The sequence below is a fragment of the Mobula hypostoma genome, chromosome 23, assembly GCF_963921235.1.
Source record: "Mobula hypostoma chromosome 23, sMobHyp1.1, whole genome shotgun sequence".
Lineage (NCBI taxonomy): Eukaryota > Metazoa > Chordata > Chondrichthyes > Myliobatiformes > Myliobatidae > Mobula > Mobula hypostoma.
In genome coordinates, this window is record NC_086119.1 from 31,164,103 (window position 1) to 31,188,604 (window position 24,502).

At 42.4% G+C, this 24,502-nt stretch overlaps 2 protein-coding genes across 3 annotated transcripts in view; one reads left to right on the top strand and one right to left on the bottom strand.

The window, feature by feature from the left end:
* The window catches only part of asl (argininosuccinate lyase), a 53,331-nt gene extending 30,896 nt beyond the window's left edge, over nt 1-22,435 (top strand). Inside the window, exons 13-17 of the mRNA XM_063031433.1 lie at nt 6,491-6,550; nt 9,747-9,830; nt 16,313-16,393; nt 17,271-17,377; nt 22,057-22,435. Coding sequence (XP_062887503.1) covers nt 6,491-6,550; nt 9,747-9,830; nt 16,313-16,393; nt 17,271-17,377; nt 22,057-22,204 — 480 coding nt within the window. The 3' untranslated portion in view covers nt 22,205-22,435. The remainder of the gene's footprint in view (nt 1-6,490; nt 6,551-9,746; nt 9,831-16,312; nt 16,394-17,270; nt 17,378-22,056) is intronic.
* The window catches only part of LOC134336855 (acrosin-like), an 87,186-nt gene that overhangs the window by 11,844 nt on the left and 50,840 nt on the right, over nt 1-24,502 (bottom strand). The gene's annotated exons all lie outside the window — the stretch shown is intronic.

The window sequence follows — 24,502 nt, forward strand, 5'->3', positions numbered from 1 at the left end:
TGGAATTGACTGGAAAAGATGAAGAAATTGTGGCAGTACAATCATCTTGATCGCGTTAACCCTCCCCACCAAAGAAATTGGAAGAGTTTTCCAAAAGTCAATATTGCGTTTACCCTGCTCAACTTTGTTTCACCAATTCACTTGCAAAAGATCATCTTTTTTTTTGTAATAGTCACATCAAGATAGGAAAAATTATCATAAGTTATTTTAAAGGGAATGGACTGTAAATACGCTGTATTAACCACTGCAGTGACTGGCATTAGTTCACTCTTATCCCAATTAACAGAGAAACCTGAGAAACTGCCAAAATTATTAATTAGAGTCAGAAGGGCGGGTATTGATGTTTGTGGGCTGGAGATATATAAAAGGACATTGTCAGCGTATAACGAAAGGTGATGTTTATGTCCATGCATATCAATGGGAGATATCAAAGGGTCCTGTCTGATGCTAACAGCCAGTGGCTCGATGATAACTGCAAACAAAAATGGAGAAAGAGGCAGCCTTGACGAGTCCCACAATGAATTGCAAAAGGGGAGATTAATGTGTTACGCCAGAATTCCCTGGGAGTGTTCAATATCTCTCTCTATCTCTATCTCTATCTCTCATATTTCTGATTCAATACAGTTGTCTCAGCCTTCCTTATAAGCGCTTGGATACGCACTCGCTCATGTGTAAGTGAGAATTATTCACAAAGGAAAGTGAAGCTGCCTCAGTAGTTTGCAGTTTCCTGATCCTTTCTGTTTGGATGAGATGGAAATAACTTTTTCCCCTGATTCTCTCTGCTCTTTTTGCTGAAACAAAGATTCCCTGAGGCCCTCGCTTCCATAGAAACCATAGAAACTACAGCACAGAAACAGGCCCTTTGGCCCTTCTTGGCTGTGCCGAACCATTTTCTGCCTAGTCCCACTGACCTGCACACGGACCATATCCCTCCATACACCTCCCATCCATGTATCTGTCCAATTTATTCTTAAGTGTTAAAAAAGAACCCGCATTTACCACCTCGTCTGGCAGCTCATTCCATACTCCCACCACTCTCTGTGTGAAGAAGCCCCCCCCTAATGTTCCCTTTAAACTTTTCCCCCCTCACCCTAAACCCATGTCCTCTGGTTTTTTTCTCCCCTTGCCTCAGTGGAAAAAGCCTGCTTGCATTCACTCTATCTATACCCATCATAATTTTATATACCTCTATCAAATCTCCCTTCATTCTTCTACACTCCAGGGAATAAAGTCCCAACCTATTCAACTTTTCTCTGTAACTGAGTTTCTCAAGTCCCAGCAACATCCTTGTAAACCTTCTCTGCACTCCTTCAGCCTTATCTATATCCTTCCTGTAATTTGGTGACCAAAGCTGAGCACAATACTCCAGATTCGGCCTCACCAATGCCTTATACAACCTCATCATAACATTCCAGCTCTTATACTCAATACTTTGATTAATAAAGGCCAATGTACCAAAAGCTCTCTTTACGACCCTATCTACCTGTGACGCCACTTTTAGGGAATTTTGTATCTGTATTCCCAGATCCCTCTGTTCCACTGCACTCCTCAGTGTCTTACCATTAACCCTGTATGTTCTACGTTGGTTTGTCCTTCCAACGTGCAATACCTCACACTTGTCAGTATTAAACTCCATCTGCCATTTTTTAGCCCATTTTTCCAGCTGGTCCAAGTCCCTCTGCAGGCTCTGAAAACCTTCCTCACTGTCTACTACACCTCCAATCTTTGTATCATCAGCAAACTTGCTGATCCAATTTACCACATTATCATCCAGATCATTGATATAGATGACAAATAACAATAGACCCAGCACTGATCCCTATGGCACACCACTAGTTACAGGCCTCTACTCAGAGAAGCAATTCTCTACCACCACTCTCTGGCTTCTTCCATCGAGCCAATGTCTAATCCAATTTACCACCTCTCCATGTATACCTAGCTACTGAATTTTCCTAACTAACCTCCCATGCGGGACCTTGTCAAAGGCCTTACTGAAGTCCATGTAGACAATATCCACTGCCTTCCCTTCATCCACTTTCCTGGTAACCTCCTCGAAAAACTCCAATAGATTGGTCAAACATGACCTACCACGCACAAAGCCATGTTGACTCTCCCTAATAAGTCCCAGTCTATCCAAATGCTTATAGATTCTGTCTCTTAGTACTCCCTCCAATAACTTACCTCCTACCGACGTTAAACTTACTGGCCTATAATTTCCCGGATTACTTTTCGATCCTTTTTTAAACAACGGAACAACATGAGCCACTCTCCAATCCTCCGGCACCTCACCTGTAGACAGCGACATTTTAAATATTTCAGCCAGGGCCCCTGCAATTTCAACACTAATCTCCTTCAAGGTCCGAGGGAACACCCTGTCAGGTCCCGGGGATTTATCCACTTTAATTTTCCTCAAGACAGCAAGGACCTCCTCCTTTTCGATCTGTACAGTTTCCATGATCTCACTACTTGTTTCCCTTAATTCCATAGACTTCATGCCAGTTTCCTTAGTAAACACAGACGCAAAAAACCTATTTAAGATCTCCCCCATTTCCTTTGGTTCCGCACATAGCCGACCACTCTGATCTTCAAGAGGACCAATTTTATCCCTTACAATCCTTTTGCTCTTAATATACCTGTAAAAGCTCTTTGGATTATCCTTCACTTTGACTGCCAAGGCAACCTCATGTCTTCTTTTAGCCCTCCTGATTTCTTTCTTAAGTATTTTCTTGCACTTCTTATATTCCTCAAGCACCTTATTTACTCCCTGCTTCCTATACACGTCATACAACTCCCTCTTCTTCTTTATCAGAGTTGCAATATCCCTTGAGAACCAAGGCTCCTTATTCCTATTCACCTTGCCTTTAATCCTGACAGGAACATACAAATTCTGCACTCTCAAAATTTCTGCTTTGAAGGCTTCCCACCTACCGATCACATCCATGCCAGAGAACAACCTGTCCCAATCCACGCTTTTTAGATCCTTTCTCATTTCTTCAAATTTGGCCTTCTTCCAGTTCAGAACCTCAACCCTAGGACCAGATCTATCCTTGTCCATGATCAAGTTCCAGTGTTTCCCCAAGTATCTTATTTTGTTTATTGCAAGATTCTTCAGAATCAGAACTTATATGATGAAATTGATCACTTTGTGGCCAAGTTTGTGGATTATACAAAGATGGGTGAAGGGCAGGTAGTCCGCAGAAGGAATTAGACAGATTGGAGGAATGGACAAAGAAGTGGCAGATACAATATGGTGTAGGCAAGTGTATGATCATGCACTTCGGTAGAAGGAATAGGAGTTCAGTCTATTTTCTAAATGGGGAAAAAATTCAAAACTCAGAAGTGCAAAGGGACTTGGGAGTCCTTGTGCAGGATTCCCTAAAGGTTAACTTACAGGTTGAGTCGGTGGTAAGGAAGACAAATGCAATGTTAGAATTCATTTCCAGAAGACCGGAATTTAAGAGCAAGGATGTAATACATTGGTCAGACCACACTTGGAGTATTGTGAGTAGTTTTAGGCCCCTTATCTAAGAAAAGATTTGGGGGCATTGGATTGAGCCCAGAGGAGATTCACAAGAATTATTCCAGAAATGCAAGGGTTAACGTATGAGGAGCATTTGATGGCTCTGGGCCTGTACTGGAGTTTAGAAGAACGAGGTGGGTATCTCATTGACACACATCAAATATTAAAAGGCCTGGAGAGAATGGATGTGGAGAGGATGTTTCCTATAGTGAGTGAGCCTAAGACCAGAGTGCACAGCCTCAGAATAGAAGGGTGCCCATTTAGAACACAGCTGAGGAAGAATTTCTTTAGCTGGAGGGTGGCAGGTCTATGGAATTAATTACCACAGACAGATGTGGAGGTCAAGTCATTGAGTACATTTAAAGCAGAGGTTGATAGCTTCTTGATCAGTCAGGATGTCAAAGGTTATGGGGAGAAGGCAGGAGAGTGGGGTTGAGAGGGATAATAAATCAGCCATGATGGAGTGGCAGAGCAGACTCGATGGGCTAAATGGCCTAATTCTGCTCTTATGTCATGGTTTTATATGACATGAGATTTATTGTTTAGTGGCAGCAGTACAGTGTAATGACATAAAGATCACTGAAGATTACAAAATAAATTATAGTGTAAAACAAATTGGAATAGCAAGATATTATTAATGGGTTCATGGACCTTTCAGAAATCTGATGGTGGAGAAGAAGCTGTTCCTAACTCATTGCGAATACATATTACCATAGGGTACCTGGTACCCTATGTACCATGGGTGGTCTTCAGGCTCCTGTATCTCCTCCCTGATGACAGCAATGAGAAGAGGGCATGCCCTGGTTGATAGTAACCTTGGTGATGGACGCTGCCTTCTTGAAGCACTAAAGATGTCTTGATAGTAGGAAGGGATGTTCTTGATAGTGAGAAGAGTTTCAAAGTGTCAAAGGTACATTTATTGTCAAAGTATCCATGCAGTATACAACACCAAGGAACCCGTTCAAAGAAAACATCAAACACCCAACATGCAAAAAAAAAGAACAAATCATGCAAACAGCACAAAAAAAGAATATAAAACGTCAAACCACTAAGTCATTGAAACAGTACAGGAATGTTCATTCTAGGAGCTGTGCCTGAGATGGAGCTGGTCGAGACTACAACTTAAAGCGGCCTCTTCCGATCGTGTGCTTTGGAGATTCAATACCAGGTGGTGATGCAGCCAGTTAGAATCAGGAGCTGGAGACAAGATGATGGCTCGTAACATGGTCAACTGTGGAGGGGAAGGAAGAGGGTGTAAAGGCTGACGGGAAGGAAGGGAGGAAACAAGGAATTCAGGGACAGACAGGACTGCAGGTGAACGGGTCAAGGGGAGGATATATGTGAGGGCGGAAAGTAATGTAGTGGACAAGGGCTCCCATTTCCGTGCCCGTGTGTGTGTGTATGCATGAGAGAAAGAGAAGTGAAATCGCTGTTGCACAATTTTCTGTTCTTTTGTAAAATTATTATCTTATTCTACATACTTTAGTTTTTAGTTACACAAATTTTTTTTTGTTACACAGGTTAATATAAATTTCCATCATTAAGAATTAGTAAGGAATATAATTCAGACAGTGGTAGTAGAATCATTTCAAGCGTGCATAAGGGTTTGTCAAATCTTAAAACACATTTGACTTCATACATTAAAACAAAATAGGAGAAGGAGGGAGAGATAATAATATCTAAGGAAGAATGGACAATAATATGCAGGTATCAATGGAAGTGTACCAGTTCACAGAAATGGAGGGAGTTCGGGTGGAAAAACTTGATAAGATATTTTATTACACCCTCTCAGAAATCCTATTATGATAGTAACTCCCCTGCTTGTTGGAGAAATTGTGGAAATCAAAATGCAAACCATTATCATATTTTCTGGGAATGCCCCGTTATCAAAGACTATTGGAGTGGGATACACAATGCCTTACAAGACATCTTTAAATGTGAAATACCCTTAGAAAGTAAGACCATATATTTTGGGTATATACCTCAAGAATGGTTGAAAAGAGATAAATATTTAATGAATATACTGCTGGTGGCTGGTAAATAAAGACCCTTACCAGGAAATGGCTATTACAGGAGAGCCCAACTTTCAATGTATGGATGGAAATTACAATGGACATTTACAAAATGGAGAAGATAACAGCATCTGTTAATCACAAGTGGGAACAATTTGATTCATACTGGGAAAAATGGTTTAACTACATAACACCTCATAGGCCTGATTTTATTCTCACAAGTCAATGAATATGTTGTAAAAAAAATCACTCCCTACTTTGTACATAGTTTTCATCTTTCGATTGTTCTTTCTTTCCTCTCCTTTCTATAAGTCTATACGTCAGATAAATATTATGTGGAGATTTGTGACAAATATGATTATATGATATATATGTACAGTATCTGAAATACATGTTATGGAAATGTTTGTTTGATGTTGAAATTCAATAAAAAATAAATTACAAAGAGAAAAGGAATTAGTAAGGAATATGTTAAGTTAATAGATAGTGGGGCTGTCACCTTTAAAGGTTTTGTGTTAAAAGGGATGAAAGATGATCCCATTGCAATGCTATAGGATGGATGCAGCGATGATGTTTCCCTGGTTGTTGTGTCTAGAATCACAGGCTTGTAATAAGGGCTAAGATAAAACAAAACCTTTTACCCCGAGGGTAATTCATCTGTAGAATTCTGTAACCAAGAAGGGGTTTAGTCTCTTTGTCTATTGAAGACAGTAACTGATGGATTGTTTGGATATTAAGGGAATGAATGAGTATAGGTTTGGTACTGTAAAGTGGTGTTGAACTAAAAGCTTACCGATGAGCCTACTGAATAGCAGAACAATCATGAGAGGACAACTGGCCTATTCTTGCTCCTATTTCTTTGTTTTTTATGTTCTAAAGTGCCAAAAGATACATGACATTGTACGAATTGTTTTCTAATAAGTCTTTAATTAAAATATTTTCTTCTTCCCTTTTACAGTGCTCTGGATTTTTAATGACATTGAAGGGACTGCCAAGCACGTACAATAAGGATTTGCAGGTAGATGGTGCTGGTTTGCCGACGTGTGTCTCGCTGTCCTTCAGCGGTGAAGTTTTGAAAGTTCAAGTTTTTTTTTAGTTTTCTGTTTTGTTTGGAAAAAAAAGGAAGCAGCCTGGAAATTCAGCAGTTCTAGGTCCTGGCTGAGCAGTGGGGCAGGTTGGGTCAGTGTGGGATTGGACCCATGTCGTATGTGGGTCGGGTTCCTGAAGGAGTGGGTCAAGTAACGGAATGAAACTGAGTGGGGTCCTAGCTTGGAGTGAAAGATGAACAGTACTTGTCACATGTGGGCCAAAACGTTGAAACACAAAGGGAAATGTATTGTTTACGTCAATAACCAACAGAGTCCAAGGATGTGCTGGGGGCAGACTGCAAGTGTCACCATGCCACAGTTGACTAACTAATCTGTATGTCCTTGGAACGTGGGAGGAAAGCAGAGCACCCGGAGGTCACGAGGAAAATGTACACAAACTCCTTACATTGAACCCAGGTCGCCGCCACATCACACTACCGTGCTGCCAACCTGTGATTAAAAACCTGATTGTTCCACTAATGACCGGCAGTGGACTCTTCCCAGGATAGAATTTATTTATTTATTGAGATGCAGTGTGCAGTGGGCCCTTCCGGCCCTTCGATCTCCCGATTTAATCCCGACCTAACCGTGGGACGATTTACAATGACCAATGAACCTACCAACTGGTACGTCTTTGGACTGTGGGAGGAAACTGGAACACGCAGAGGAAACTTAATGCGGCCACGGAGAGAACTTACAAACACTTTGCAGGCAGCGGTGAGAATTAAACCCGGGTCACCTGTACTGTAAATGCTGTGCGAACCACTACTCTACCGTACCACCCTCAGATCCATTAGTCTCCAGGCAATTCTCCAGACTAATTAGTTAGAACTGGAAGCTCTAGTTTGAACTTCCCGAGTGGTGCAATATGACTGAAGTGATCACAACTGCATTTCTTTACGTGCTGCTGAAGAGACTGTGCTGTGTGGCTGAATTGCCCACCAGGAGACTTACAAAAAAATTTCAGTAACTTTTAATAATATCTTAACCATTTTACTAACCTAAAGACATGAGACGCACACTATGACTGTTGGCAGTAAAGTGTCCACTAATACCCCAAACCTAGCGTGTCAAGATTAACCTGTACTTTGTCTAGTTCCTGCTTATGGGAGTGTGCTGTGTGCAACGTCGCTGCTGCTTTTACTGACACAACCAGTCAAAAGCCATCTATTGGAAGGCAAAAAGCGTGAATATTCAGAGATGTGGTCAGTGACCCGATAAATCGATTTATCATAAGGTTCATAAATACTTCACTGCCCTCCTTTCAGGCGAGCTCTTTTGGACATGCCACAATTGTGTTTTTACTGAATTCTAGTGAAAAGGAAAAAAAACCATGCACATATGAGGATTATAAAGGCAGCCCTATAAATTAGCCATGCAAATTAATTGAGTTGAGCCCAGTAGTAAGATTTGATAATGGACATATCACTGTGTTTATTTAGAGGGAAGATGGTCACGATGAGGGGCACGACATACGTCACGCTGCTCCTGGATGTTTATTTGTGTACGGGGATTTACAATCATCATATTTGCAGACTATAATAAGAAGTTTGACTCCAGTACGGTGACTGACATATTAGCCTCTGCTTGACTTCACTGACCTTCCAAACTGTGGGCTATTTAATATTCCAAACATGAGAAAATCTGCAGATGCTGGAAATCCAGAGCAACACACACAAAATGCTGGAGGAACTCAGCAGGCCAGACAGCACCTACGGAAAAGAGTAAACAGTCGACGTTTCTGGCCGAGACCCTTCATCAGAACTGGAAAGGAGGAGGAGAAGTCAGATTAAGAAGCGGGGAGGAAGAAGTACAAGGTAGCAGGTGATAGGCAAAACCAGGAGAGAGGGAGGCGTGAAGTACAGAGCTGGGAAGTTGATAGGTGAAAGAGAGAAAGGGCTGGAGAAGGAGGATTCTGATAGGAGAGGACAGAAGACCGTGGAAGAAAGGGAAGGGGGAGGAGCACCAGAGGGAGGTGATGGGCAGGTAAGGAGATGTGAGAATTGAACAGGAATGGGGAGTTTTGAAGGGCGGGGGGCATTACCGGAAGTTCAAGAAGTTGATGTTCATGCCATCGGGCTGGAGGTTATCCAGATGGAATATAAATTGTTGCTCCTCCAGACTGAGTGTGGCCTCACCTTTGTGTTGGATTTGATTTATTCTGTAGCTATGTGGGAGAAAGGCAATTTAAACTAAATTATTATTGTTCACAGTACTCTGACCTTGATGCTGTGGAGGTAACCAACATTATTGCCAGTTGTTCAAGTATTTTTGGAATGGAAAGGGGTGATCATCCGATTTTGCTCATCCAACCCATCTGCAGTAAAATACAACAAGTGATTGTTTTGAAATGCTGATAGCCCAGCGTTTGACTCACTTATTAGTCCATGTATAAGCTATGTTCCTGACTGTGGGCTAGTTGTGAGGCTGAAGCCACCACTGGGTCATAGAACACCAGGAACTTGGGTCAACCTGCAGCCAGAGCCAGGGTCAGGGGTGCTTGTTATTTCTTGCTCCTTTTAAGCTCACCGGGTTTGCTGTGAAATTTATTAAACTATCATGTAACATGTGGAAAAAAAAGTGAAATAGAAGTGTTTGGATATTAATAGGTGAAACATCTGATACTCCTATCATTTTAAATTGTGTTTCTTTTCCCCCCATGGATGTTGCTTATCTGATGCTTTGTCATTGTGCTGCAGGTAGGTACTTCACTGCACCTGTGCATACAGGTACTTGTGCAGGTGACAATGAACTCGACCTTGACTTTCGATTTGAAGTCTGTTACTGTGGCACCTTCAAAGTCCCAGGGGTGCAAGTGGAGTTTCCCCATGCACAGCTCAGGGCAGAATGGGAGTTGATGCATTGTCTACAGTTCACGTCTCTACTCTGTCAAGAATGTGGCTGAGGAGAGTAGCCAGTGCAAACACAGTCCATTCAGCCCATCTGTGCCGGAACTATGCAGAACCCTATTCCTGCCTCCTCCCTGGAGCTGCTTTCCAGTATATCCGTCAAAAAATGATATTTTGGGAGGGAAACTTATGAAGTTGTGGAAATGGGGGGAAAATGGGAAGAAAAGACAGAATTGTTTGCTGGCGTTGACGATGACAATTTGTTGCATTTACTCAGGAAGATAAAGAAGGATTGTTTGAAAGCATCGACACCTTGACTGCAGTTCTGCAGGTGGCAATGGGCGTAATCTCTACACTGAAGGTAATACTTTGCTCCTCTAATCATTGGAATAAAAATAAAGTTGTGTGGCAGTATGGTCTAAATTTAGTTTTGAACTGTGACATTGTTTGGTGACAGTAAACTTTCAACTGCCAACTGCCTGTGAGGACAGAATCAAACCAGGAGATCATCAGACCAAGCTGGTTTGATCAGTGGGAAGACTGTTACATAGAACAGTACAGCACAGAACAGGCCCTTTGGCCCACAGTGTTGTGCCGACCCTTAAACCCTGCCTCCCATATAACCCCCCACCTTAAATTCCTCCATATACCTGTCTAGTAGTCTCTTAAATTTCACTAGTGTATCTGCCTCCACCACTGACTCAGGCAGTGCATTCCACGCACCAACCACTCTCTGAGTAAAAAACCTTCCTCTAATATCCCCCTTGAACTCCCCCCCCCCACCTTAAAGCCATGTCCTCTTGTATTGAGCAGTGGTGCCCTGGGGAAGAGGCGCTGGCTGTCCACTCCATCTATTCCTCTCAATATCTTGTATAACTCTTATCATGTCTCCTCTCATCCTCCTTCTCTCCAGAGAGTAAAGCCCTAGCTCCCTTAACCTCTGATCATAATGCATACTCTCTAAACCAGGCAGCATCCTAGTAAATCTCCTCTGTACCCTTTCCAGTGCTTCCACATCCTTCCTATAGTGAGGCGACCAGAACTGGACACAGTACTCCAAGTGTGGCCTAACCAGAGTTCTATAGAGCTGCATCATTACATCGTGACTCTTAAACTCTATCCCTCGACTTATGAAAGCTAACACCCCAAAAGCTTTCTTAACTACCCTATCTACCTGATTTATCAGTTACTGTATTAGCATTTCCATAACAACACAACAAAACTTCATTAAGTTTTAATCCATGGTCTTGGCCACCCGTAACAATATTTGATGATGAGTTTGCAAAAATTTGTTTCGTTCCTAAGAAAATATTTAATCTTTTAAAAAAAATGTAAATTGCCACATTGATCATGTTATTGAACATTTAGTAGCTAGTCAGTTAAATTTGCTCTTTAGATTGGTTGTTTGTAACATTGAAAGATGAAAAGGAACAATCTGTAAAATATTTTAGATTATTGCTTTTTAAAACAAAACATCTTTTGTGATTAATCTTCTGCCACTTATCTAAATGTGGAGGTGTTTATATTAAATTCTAAATTCTGGTTTACTATATAGTTTTTTTTATATATAGTATTTCTGTTTTTTGCACGATTTTTAATCTATTCAATATAATTAAGCTGTGATTGATTTACTTATTTGTTATTATTATTTCATTTTGTTTGTTTTTTCTTCTATATTATGTATTGCATTGAACTGCTGCTGCTAAGTTAACAAATTTCATGTCACATGCCCGTGATAATAAACCTCATTATGATTCTGGTTAAATATTTGTGGGACTCAGGAAAAATGATAAACTGCATATTTGAGATTATGTTAGTTAACTGTAGTATATCTTACACATGTTATGCATGAACAGAGAGAGCTGATAATAAGACTGTAAGACCATACAGGAGAGAAATTAGGCCATTCAGCCCATCAAGTCTATTCTGCCACTCTATCATGCTTCAACTTTATTCTACGACCTTCTACTCATAAACCTTTAATTCCACACAAAGCTCCTCAGAGACTGAGACAGTCACGCACAAGGTAACATATGGAACAGCATGTGTGCTCCACAAGTGGCAGGAAATAGCCATCTTCAACAAGAGGGCTATTCGAGTGTCAGTGACAATACTCTGCCCACCACTTTTAATGTAATTATGGGCCAGAGAGAGCTGCATATTGTCTATCAAAGAAAGGCTGAGGGGTCTTATATCCCCCACAATCGAAGAGCAGATGACATACCTCCTGACTCGTGCAGGAGTATAAAACTCAGCCGCTTGCCTAGCATCCATGGAGAGACAACAATATATCTCTGGTCAACAGCCTTCAGTCAGAACTGAGAAAAGTTCAGCATATGTAACATTGGCTGCAGATGATATCATGTGACCGACTAGTCTCTACAAAGCCACAATAAGAATACTTCATGATACTTAAGCTTTTATTTAATGAAGTACATTGGTTAATTTGAAATACCGACTGTTTCCCTGTTTCTAAGTGAAAGAAAAGAATACTGAGATGTGGTGTTGGAAACACTGGCTGATACAATTATAAAATTTATTTTGTTTTGAATCAGAATACCAAAGATTCGACAAGAACTCATGATACTTAAGCTTTTATTTAATGAAGTACAGTTGGTTAGTTTGAAATACTGACTGTTTCCCAGTTTCTAAGTGAAAGAAAGGACTACTAAGATGTGGTTCAAAGGTCAAATTTAATGCCAGAGAAATGAATACAATATACATCCTGAAATTCTTTTTCTTCACAAACATCCACGAAGACAAAGAAGTGCCCCAAGGAATGAATGACAGTTAAACGTGAAAAGCCTAAAGTCTCCCCCAGCTCCTCCCTCCCGCGCGTTAGAAACACTGGCTGATACAACTATAAAATTTATTTTGTTTCGAATTGGGATACTGGAGATACAGCAGGAACCTTTCTACCTCAGTTAACATATGACTGTACGTTGAGGGACAGCAGACAGATGCAGTTCAGTTGTGAAAGGGAAGGATGGGACAAGTAGACACCCAGGCTGTTAGGTTTGCAGGCGAACAACTTGCCTTAAGAACAAACACAGTGGAAGGACAAGTTTACCCTGCATATTGAGCTGCAATGGCAGCTGGACCAGAGCACATTGAAAGTAAGGGTGTTGTTGCATCTTACTGGTCACAAGGGGAGAAGATTGTCCCATCCCCATAAATCTTCAAATGAGATGCTGGAGAATGTCGTTGGGTATACCTAAAGCGGAAGTTGACAGGTTCTTGATCAGTAAGCGCATCAAAGGTTACGGGGAGAATGGGGTTAAGACGGATAATAAATCAGCCGTGGTGGAATGGCAGAGCAGATTCATTGAGCTGAATGGCCTATTTCTGTTCCTGTGTCTTATGGTTTAATGTATGAGGTGCACATTGCAACCCACCTAGAGATGAAACAACTGATTTCCTGATTCTTTACATACAGCCAGGAGTAGGGGAAGCCTTGAATACATTTTTAATGGATTGTTAGCAGTTTGGTAGAACTGATAGGTTTGTTCATCAGAAATCAGATTATTGACCGCATCTGAGAGTACGGGTTCAAAGGACAGATACTTTATAAAACTCTGATTAGGTCACATCTCAGACATCCCACCTCTCCGGGAAGTTCCGGGAGCCTCCCGCATATGGATAGTGGCTCCTTGATGCCCGCAAATTATATACAATATCACGGAAATCAATTTTTTTGAGAGAGAGCGAGCGAGAGAAAGCAAGCGAGAGAGAGAGCGTGAGAGCAAGCAAGCGGAGCGTGAGAGAGAAAGCAAGCGCGAGAGTGCGAGAGAGGAAGCAAGCGCGAGAGTGCGAGAGAGGAAGCAAGCACGAGAGTGCGAGAGAGGAAGCAAGCGAGAGTGCACCATTGCAGAGTGTTCCAAAAAAAAAGTACGTCACCCCAGACTACACTAAAGTGTACCCCTGCCTAATAGGGGTCAAAAATAATGACAGTGTTGCTCGCTGCACTGTTTGCAACAGTGACTTTTCTATTGCCCATGGTGGGTTAAATGACTGTAAAATACATGTTGAGGTGAGTTTAACAGGTGTCATTCGTTCATTAGCATAGCTAATGTTATTTAAACTAGCTGGCTAGCTGTTAAGGAGCTACTCTATTTGCAGACATCCCACCTCTCCCGGAAGTTCTGGGAGTCTCCCACAAATTGATGGCACTACCTCCCTAAAATCAGTTTTTGAAGGGTGGGATGTCTGACATCTGGTCACCCCACTATAAGAAGGAAGTTGAGGCTTTGGAGAAGGTGCAGAAGAGGTTTACCAGGATGCTGCCTGGTTTGGAGGCGTGTGCTATCATGAGAGGCTGGGCAAGCTCGGGTTGTTTTCTCTGGAGTGATGGAGGCTGAGGGGAGATCTGATCGAGGTTTATAAGATTATGAGAGGCACAGACAGAGTAGACAGGGAATATCTGTCTCCCAGGGTGGAAATGTCTAATACCAGAGAGCATGCATTGAAGGTGAGAGGAGATAGGTTCAAAGGGGATGTGAGGGGTAAGATTTCTACTCAGAGAGTGGTGGATGCCTGGAATGCGCTGCCTGTATGGTGGTAGAGGCAAATGTATTAGAGGCTTTTAAGAGATGTTTGGATAGGCACATGAATGCGAGGGATATGGATATTGTGTAGGTAGGATGGATTAGTATTTGGGTGTTTTTGATTTGCTTTTTAGATGGTTCAGCACAACACTGTAGGCCGAATAGCCTGTTCCTGTGCTACACTCTTCTATGTTCTATGTACTTTGTGAAAAAGAGTTAACTTCAGGAAGGAGTCCACTGACATGCTAAGCAGAAGAACTATACAGAACCAGGATAGAAATGTTGGATCCCCAAATGAAGGGAGCCTGTACGGTAATGTGCAGAATACAGAGAAGTGCCATAGATAGCAACGTGAGCCTCTGAGTAAGAAATGCACAGTACATGGGAAAGAGTGTATGGAGTGCGGGCTGGGTAATCATTTCTACCAAACAGTGCATAGAAAAGAGGACATTGAAAGTCCACAGCGTGGACAAGATGGAGTTATGCAGGGACAGAGCAAGCTGGATTTAGAGCACCAATCAAGTACAATGAACCTAGACCCAAACTGGGTATCCGAGCAATCAGACTCACTAGATGCATCAATGCCAAATTTTGGTGCAAGGGCAACCAGTGACGTTTCGGCTGATTCCAGGGCAACATATAATATTCTCCCAAAGCAAATCATCAGTCTTGAGGGGGTGCCATTCGAAATATGAGATCTTGAGTTGAATGATGGGACTGCATGGAAAGCTGCTCGGAGACTCTCCCTGAAGTTGGTGAACTCAGAGAATCATGGAAGAGGATGTGGATTTTCTCATAGTAGACCAGAAGGATTTCACCTCTATATTTTGAAAGTAACACGGAACAGCAAATGGGCGTGATATAGGCACACCGTGACAGGGTTGTAAAGACTATTCCAATACAAGCAAGCATTTCAGCTGCATAATTCTCAAATGAACACGCAGCTGTATGTCAAACATGGAAGATGGAAAGCAAATATCAGCTGGTCCAAGATGCAAGGACATAATCAGTTGGGCAGTCACCAAGATGTGTTCTTGTAGATGGCTCAACATACACCACAACACAGATCATGATGGAGGACGGAATCCTTTATTAGAGGAACAAATACCATCTTGGGAAGATCACTGGTGGAAACAAGTGTAGAGAAACTTGACGCTTCACCTACCCAACAGAGTGAGAACATCAGCATGTCACAAATAGCTGGAATCTGGAAGGACAGTCCATTGAGCCAAGTATCTGGAAGTCTTTGAGCCACAGACTAGTCAGTTAATTTAGAAGTTTGATTTTTTTTAGTTATTATTATGGAAGAGAAAATAATTTAGTTTGTGAAATGTGTGATAATAATTGGCACCATTTTAAGAAATGCAACAAAGGGTTAATTTTACTGCCTCTGAGGGGGAAAAAAAGCAGCACTTCATCTAAGTAATGAAAGACTACAGAACTTTGAGGAAAAAAGGGGATCTGAGTGTTCTAGTACGCGCTTCACAAAAGTCTAGAAGGTAGATTCAACATGAAATTGGAAAAGCTAACCAAATGTCCGTTTTCGTTTGCCGGGTGGATAAACTTCAATTATACAGGGCATGTTGTTCCACATTTGGGGAACAATATGCAGTGTTGGACACCTTTTTTCTTAAGGAAAGATGTTACTATGTCAGAAGTATTTCAGAAGGAGTTTACTGTACTATTAACTGGAATGGGCAGAGAGTCTTATAAGGACAAGTTGGATATTCTTGGTTTATATCCCCCAGAGTTTAGAATAGTGAGATGGGTATTCACTGAAATACATAAGACCCTGATGGATCTTAGAAGGGCGGATTAAAGAGCTTGTTTCCTCCTGTGGGAGAATCTGGAATTAGAGGCCATTGTTTAAAAATAAGTGGGAACTGATTTAACACTGAGCTCAAGTGATTTTTTTTTTGTCTCAAGGAGTCATGGGTTATTGGAACACTTCCTCAAAGGGCGAGGGTAGCAAGCTGTGTGAATATTTTTAAGATCGAGGTTGGTAAAGTCTTGACAAGGAAAGGAGTGAACGATCTCCACAGACAGACGAGAATGTGGAGGTGAACTTGCAGTTAGTTCAGCCAGAATTGTGCTGAATGGCTTACTCCTGCACCTAACTCGAATGCGATGCACGATTTCCTTCTAATGATATTTTAAATGAATCACGAATGTTAGGGAACTTGGACAATGGTGGCAGGGTTGGCACAGAATTACAAGAAGCATTTTTGTCTGAGTATTTTGTGCCTGTATTAGGAAAACCCATTTGCTTAGTTGCATGTGATGTTTCTTTTCACTGAAGGTTAATGAAACTGCCATGAAGAATGCCCTGAGTCCAGATATGCTGGCTACGGATCTAGCCTATTACTTGGTTCGAAAGAAGGTGAGCATTTGTTCAATGCAAACTTTAAAAACGCCTGTCACAACCCCTGTCAAAGAGCTCGTTGACTGGCAGAGCAGAGCAGAGCAACTCGAGGGCTTCCCGAGAGGCAGCTGCTGTGGATTAGCGAGGAACGTCCTTAACAAAAACCTTGTCTGTTAGAAGGTCGGCTACAACTGTTATTTGCACGGCTCAATTCCTGTTATTTCAGACCGACCACTTCATTGGAGCTTGGACCATTGCACAATGGTACCGAGAGAAACCCTGGCAACACAAACACTTGCTCAGGCAGATGTTCTGTTCCCCCCGCCGCCATGGACAGCTGAGTTTGCTGCTATCTCCTCTTGATAAGCCCCTAACTCGTGTTTTGATGATAACATTCAGGCAGGGGCCTGCACCCATCGAGAGCTTGCTTTTCAAAATGGCTCAGTTCCCCAGCAATGATAATAACAATTATCTTCCTTTACACAAAGTAATCCGTAGCAATGTAAGTGTAGATGTGATGTTGTTATAGCCAGTCATGTTTTGAGCAGTGATAAAAGATGAAAAGTCCTTCTTACAGAACTGTAATCTTCCTGTTTTGTACCATGATGCCCTGTTTTGTTAAAGCTTTCCACCATGGTATTAATAGCTCAGCTTTCCCAGATGAGTGCCTTAACATGAAATACTCTAGTATGTGAAACACCCTCTCGCTAAATAGCCTGTGCTGCTGAATTTAGTCATAGATGACCAACATCTTCTTGTGTTGTGACCAACATCGGGAAATTTATGGTCAGAAATTTCATTTGTAATAGAGATTCAACAGTGCTTTGGATGTTAGCTGTAATTCGAATAGTTTATGATTATAAAGTGAATTCTTAACCAAATCTTTTCATTGTAGATGCCGTTTAGAGAAGCCCACAGTGCTTCAGGAAGAGCTGTATATTTGGCAGAGTCCAAGGGCACCGAAATCAGTCAGCTCTCGCTGGACGAATTAAAAACTATTAGGCATGTATTACACACAGATGTATTACTGATGCAGGTTGGGATGGGTTGGTTGACATGAGGTATGAATTTAATGGAGTCAGGTTTATGGTTATGTGCACCGGTATGCTCAGGCATTGGTATGATGAAAGTCGTGCATGCAGCAGCGTCAAAGGCACGTAGGTTCAGACAACACACAGAACAACGTTTACATAAATTATACAAGACAGGCAATAGAAAAAAAACAAGACTGCAAAAGAAGACATTAGTGCAAAAGAGAACCCCTCAGTCAGGCACTACAAGAGGTTGATTATGGTGTTCCATCGCGGAGGGAGCTTTAGGGTTGTGCAAGTCAGTTCAATACTGATGAACATAGAACTTAGAGCAATGCAGGACAGTGTGGCCTCTTCAGCCCTTGGCCAGTGTGCTGCCCTATATATATGTAGTCCATCATCAATCTAATCCTTCCCTCCTACACAGCCCATAACCCTCCATTTTTCTTACATGAGCGTGCCTAAGAGTCTCTTAAAAGTCCACCAGCTTCTACCACCACCCCTCAATATGGTCCTGATAGTAGAAGGACAGTAGCAGTTTCTGAACCACCCACCTACATACCCCCTCACCTGTCTTCACCTATCACCTTCCATCTTGTCCTTCTTCCTCACTTCCCCCCCTGCTTTCTTATTCTGTTTTCTTCCCCCCTTCCTTTCCTATCCTGATGAAAGGTTTTGGCCCGAAACGTTGATTGCTCATTCCTCTCCATAGATGCCGCCTGACCTGTTGAGTTCCTCCAGCATTTTGTGTGTGTTTCTCTGGATTTCCCATGACTGTAGAATCTCTTGTGTTTATGTATCTGAACCTGCTGGTGAGGGATTTTAGGCTTCTATACAAGGAATTGGTTGTAGACTTCAGGAGAGGAAAACCAGAGGTCCATGAGCCAGTAATCTTCAGAGGATCAGAGGTGGAGAGGCTCAGTATCTTTAAATTCCTGGGTGTCACTATCTCAGAGGACCTGTCCTGGACCCATCACCTAAATATTATTGTGAAGGAAGCACAACAGCGCCTCTACTTCCTCAGGAGTCTGTGGAGGTTTGGCATGCCGTCAAGAACCTTGGCAAACTTCTATAGATGTTTGGTGGTAAGTGTGCTGACTGGCTGCATTACAGCCTGGCAGGGGAACATCCTACAAAAGGTAGTGGATTTGGCCTAGTACATCATGGATTTAAAAAAAACCCAACTATTGAGCACATCGAGGAACGTTTGATGGCTCTAGGCTGGTACTCGCTGGAATTTAGAAGGATGAGGCAGTATCTCATTGAAACCTCTCAAATGTTGAAAAGCCTAGACAGATTAGATTTGAAAAGGATGTTTCCCATGGTGGAGGGGTCCAGGATAAGAAGCCACAGCCTCAAATAGAGGGGCATCCACTTAAAACCGATGCGGAAAAATTTCTTTAGCCGGGGGTGGTGAATTTGTGGAATTTATTACCACAGGCAGTTGTGGAGACCAGGTTGTTGGGTGTATTTAAGGCAGAGCTTGATTGCTTCTTGATTGACACAGCATCAAAGGTTATGGGGAGAAGGCTGATGAGTGGGGCTGAGGAGGCATAAAAAGGATCAGCCATGATTGAATGGCGGAGCAGACTCGATGGGCCAAATGGCCTAATTCTGCTTCTGTGTCTTATGGTCTTATAGTCTTATCTACGTGAAACGTTGCCGGAGAAAAGCAGTGTCCATCACCAAAGATCCTCACCACCCAGGCCATGTTCTTTTCTCACTCCTACCATCTGGTAGAAGGTACAAGGTACTAGAACAGTTCAAGAACAGTTACTACCCCTCAACCATCAGGTTCTTGAACAAAGGGGGATAACTACACTCATTTAAGAACTCTTTTATTGTTATTTCATACTATTTATTTTTATCTGCATTTGCACGACTTGTTTACAGTTTACAGTTCCTGATATTTACAGTTACTGTTGTATAGGTTTTCTCAGCATGCCCTCAGAAAAAAGAACTCAAGGTTGTATGTGGCGACATGCATGTTGTCTGAGAATAAACTGTACTTTGAGCTTCTGTACCTCCTGCTCGATAGCAGCAGTGAAAAGTGGAGATAGTGTGAACACTGAGAATCTTTAATGTTGGATGGCACCTTCTTGATTATTTATATTATTAAAAATTAAATTTCCATTTTTTATTTTAATTGTTTAAACATTTTACATTTAAAAATTAAACAACCCAAAGTAGGAGAAAATTCACTGGTCTGGTGGAAGTGGTGGAAAACCTTGAACTTGGTCCAGGTTTGGAGTTGGACCGTGATGAATGAATAAGATCTAGAAGTTACTTGTTGGGTGAAATACTGCAGTTCACAGGAGGGGACAGGCAGCAATGAGCTGCAGGAAGACTGCTGAGGATGTATTTGTGAGGTCAGAGAGGAAGCATAGATGCTCAGAGGCTGAGTGTCGGACAAGCTGTTTTCAATGTTAATTGGCAGCATTTAGATTACTACTACTACGTCGACTCAGGCCTAGGGGGCCGGGGTCGGGCACGATGATGGACTCTCCACTTCTCCCTCTCCCTCATCAGTGTGTTCAGTTCATCTACATTAGCCACGCCGCTGTCCTCTAGAAGCGTGTTGACCATAGTCTTGGGAGGGCACCCAGGGTTCATCCTCCCGTGCTTGGGCTTCCATATGATGACTAGGCTGGCAGGTAGCTCGGGGTGGCGTAGACAGTGCCCCGCTAGTTGCAGTCTTCTCGCCTCGATTTTAGTGGTGAGCATCTGTAGGTCGTTATAGAGCTCGATGTTCGTCACGTGCTGTTGCCAACTCACGTCAAGAGCCATCCGGAGCATTCGTGTATAGCAACCATCTAGAGACTTTCGCATAGTCTTAGTGAGTGTCCACGTCTCGCATCGGTGCGTGAGAATGGACTCTATGATTGCTATGAAAATCCTCTTTTTAAGCCCTCTGGTCAGGTTGGACTTCCAGATTTCCTTCATGTTGTTCATAGCCCGCCACACCAGCGCCTTCCGTATCTTTATGTCCTTCTCTGAACTCATCATTCTTGACCCGAGGTACTTGTAGTCAAAGACTTTCTTAATGGTATCATTCTTTACGGTCTTGAGAGTACCTTCATCGCAGTTAAATGCCATGTAATACAGTTAAATACCACTATTGTATGCCTTCCCACTGTCACACCAGGCAGCTCATTCCAGATACTCATCACTCTCCAGGTATAAGATCTTGCCCCACACAACACTTTCAAACTTCACCCCCTCACGTGGTATTTTTGCTTGTTATATCTGATCCTGGTCAGTGTCATCTAATTTAAAATTATGATGGAATGCACTAAGGATTTATTTTAAAAGAATGCTTCACGGGTAAAGCCCTCCCCGCCTTTGAGTGCATCTACGCGAAGTGATTTTGCAAGAAAGCAGCATTCATCATCAGGGACACCCATCACCCAGGTCATGCTCCCTTGTCACTGCTGCTTTCCGGAAGAAGGTCCAGGAGCCTCACGGCTCACATCACCAGGTTCAGGAACAGTTACTACCTCTCAACCATCATGCTCTTGAAACAAAGGGGATAACTTCACTCAACTTCACTTGCCCCATCATTGAGATGTTCCCACAGCCTATGGACTCACTTTCCAGGACTCTTCATCACATATTAGATAATGAGAACACTCAGTCCTCTTTTATTGTCATTTAGAAATGCATACATGCATTAAGAAATGATAAAATGTTTCTCCAGAGTGATATCATAGAAAACAGGACAAACCAAAGACTAACACTGACAGGACTATATAATTATAACATATAGTTACAGCAGTGCAAAGCAATACCATAATTTGATGAAGAACAAACCATGGGCACGGTAAATAAAGTCTCAAAAGTCCCCGAGTCGATCGACTCCCGAGTCCCCGATAGCAGGCGGCAAAGGGGAGAAACTCCCTGCCATAAACCTCCAGGCACCGTCAACTTGCCGATGCCTTGGAAGCAGCTGACCACAGCCGACACTGAGTCCATCTGTCCGCAAACTTCAAGCTTCCGACCAGCCCCTCTGATACAGCCTGCTGAGCACCTTCGACCTCGCCCCGGCCGCGGAAACACGCAAAGCCGAGGATTTGGGGCCTTCTGCTCCAGAGATTCCGGTTACCACACAGTTGCAGCGGCAGCAAAGCGGGCATTTCAGAAGTTTTCCAGATGTTCCTCTGTACTCTCACGTCTGTCTCCATCAAATCAGAATTGTGCACGGTCCCCTACTTGACAGATAACAGGCATCACCACTGGAGTGGCTGTGCGCGCTGCCGTTGCACCACCATCTTCTCCTCCTCCTCCTCTTTTTTGATATTCTTGATATTTCTTCTTTATTTATTTGTTATTATTATTTCTTTCTTTTTGTACTTGCACAGTGTGTTGTGTTTTGCAGACTGATTGATCGCCCAGGTTGGTGCGGTCTTTCATGGATTCTGTTATGGTTATTATTCTATTATGGATTTATCGAGTATGCCTGCAAGAAAATGAATCTCAGGGTTTAGATGGTGACGTATATGTACTTTGAACTCTAATTCCATTAAATTGGTCAAGCAACAATGAAGTCTTTACTGTGCAAGTGCCTGTTTTTCACAATATTGTAATAAACCTTCTGGGATTTAAATTTAAATTGAATCAAATTATTATTTTGTTTGTTTCCTTCACCAATAGTCCTCTGTTTGAGAGTGATGTGCTGAAGGTGTGGAACTACACAAACAGCGTGGAACAGTATTCAGCGCCCGGAGGCACAGCTCGGAGTAGTGTGGCTTTGCAAGTCGAGCAGCTGAGAGCTTGGCTGAAAAAAAGACAGAGCAAGTAAGGCCGGCACCCTGCTGAATAGCCTTGATAGATTCCTCATCGTTGAGTCAGGTTACTGTTTGGGAAAAGGTATCGCTCTACTAAATATCCATGGGTTTTTAATGAGTACCAAAATCTTTCTGGCAATTTTTAATGGTTGCTGCTTAGTAAGATTGTATACTGAACTGCATCAACTGTAATTTACGATATGTCAACAAATTTTATCTGAAATAAATCTTGAAGAACTTGTTGGGCTGAGTCTCCTGATATCCAGGTGTTATCCCTTCAGGAATGGGAACTGAACTCTTATACTGGGACAGATACATCCCGGTCCGTTTCGCACAGGTTCTCATACAAGAGCTGTTTATTGAAACTGCTGTGCTGGAGTGATTATTTCAACAACGAAAAAGTGCTTATCGGTGGGGGGGGGGGCGGTGATGAAGAGTGATTATTTCAAAAAAATACATTGAAGATGTAGGTAAACTGGACATCCCTGAGCACGTTCACTTAATCACCTAAAATGGAACCAATTCACAGGATGCACGTTCATATCTGTCCATACAGATGGAGCCATGTACTCCAGGGATTGATCTGTTTACTCAGGTGCAGTTTTTCCTTAAAGTTTTGAAGTCTTCTCTTGCCATCCAATTCGAGCTGAATGCCCTATCCTCCCAGTGCCTGAAGGCACAACTATTCTCATGCAAAATGGCTGAAAACTAACGCTGAATGTTATACACACAAGATGTTGAAGGAACTCAGCAGGCCAGGCAGCACCCATGGAAAAGAGTAAACAGTCAACGTTTTGGGCCAGGACCTTCTTGTTCTGACTTCCCTTTTATTTCCCCCAGTCCTGATGAAGGGTCTCGGCCAGAAACATGGATGCTGACTGGCCTGCTGAGTTCCTCCAGCATTTTGTGTGTCTTGCATCGATAGCAAGTGGTAGAAAAGGCTGCCGCTGATGTAGGGGAAAGTGAGGAGACAGAGAATATCCTTTTTCCATGTGTATGACCAAGTGGCTTGCACAATGCAAGCTGCAATCCAAACAAACAGCTCCACAACAGAGGTTGGTGTCAAACAAGATGCATCTCGTAACACTTTTTCCACTACTGTTCACTTCCAAAAACACATCCATCTAATTTATAGGACAAATGGGAAACCATTCACCCTCTTCCACCTCCAGTTCAGAATTACCCCAACCTTGGTACACAAACAACATTTCCCTTCCAGCCATCATCGATGTAGTCATTGTATCATATCGGAGACTGGGCTTTGCACCTAACTGGTCCTCTGACAATAGGTCCACGACAGCTCCCAGGGAAATCTGGACTATGCTCCTATATTTCAAGAGACACTTTCTAAAACCACCTCCAGCTGTGGTTGACTTATCACTAAACAATGAGTTCATGTGTAACATGAAATGGATATTTTAAAACGCAAGACCAGAACTTTGTCACATTCTGTTGATAGATTAGTCTTGGACACATAGGCAGTTCTCCACATCTATTATCTATAAGTAATCTTCAAAAATGTGTTCACTGCATAGAAATTTCTTACCAGAAGTTGGTTGGAAGAGCTAGAGGAAAATTGTGTGTTGAGCAAATCAGGATTGATCACACCAGAGACTGCAGGTGCTAGATTCCGGAGTGACAAACAGTCTGCTGGAAAAACTCAATAGGCGCAAGGAAAGCAACTGCTGACATCTCTGCTTGTTAGCCTGCATCAGGGCACTTAATACTGGGTTTCCTGGCGCAGGGTTTGAACCCAAAACCTCAGCAGTTCCTTTCCTCTGCTTGACCTAACGAGTTCTTCCAGCAGATTAGTCGATGATCAAGTAAATGGAATACTTGCTACCGTCATGGGGTGGGAAATTATTTCATTAGCACCCATTTTTTCACATAAAAGCTGCACTTACAAGCAACTTAACCTCGTTTCGAGTGCTATGGTAATCATTCACCTGATGAAATTTGGGCTGTTGGAAATTGACTTGGGCATTTCTGGGCGCCATTCGCCATAGCATATTGAATATTTCTCAGTATCAGTCAGTCACTTTCCTCCATTACAGAATAAATTGAAGTTTTTGTTGCAATATATGTACTTAAGTCACAAAATGTTAATAGTAATCTCGTGCCATAGCCAGTATTCTGTCAACTAAAAGGTTTCTATTTTGACAATAGTGACTTCTGAGGCAGCTGTAGGCATTTATTTCAAATGCTCAGGGATATGTGAGACTTCCTTACGCAATGCACATCAGAGTATGGTGTTGCAATATCCACCCTTCCTGGCATATTGTAACTCAGAGTGATACTCAATCAGGGCAGAT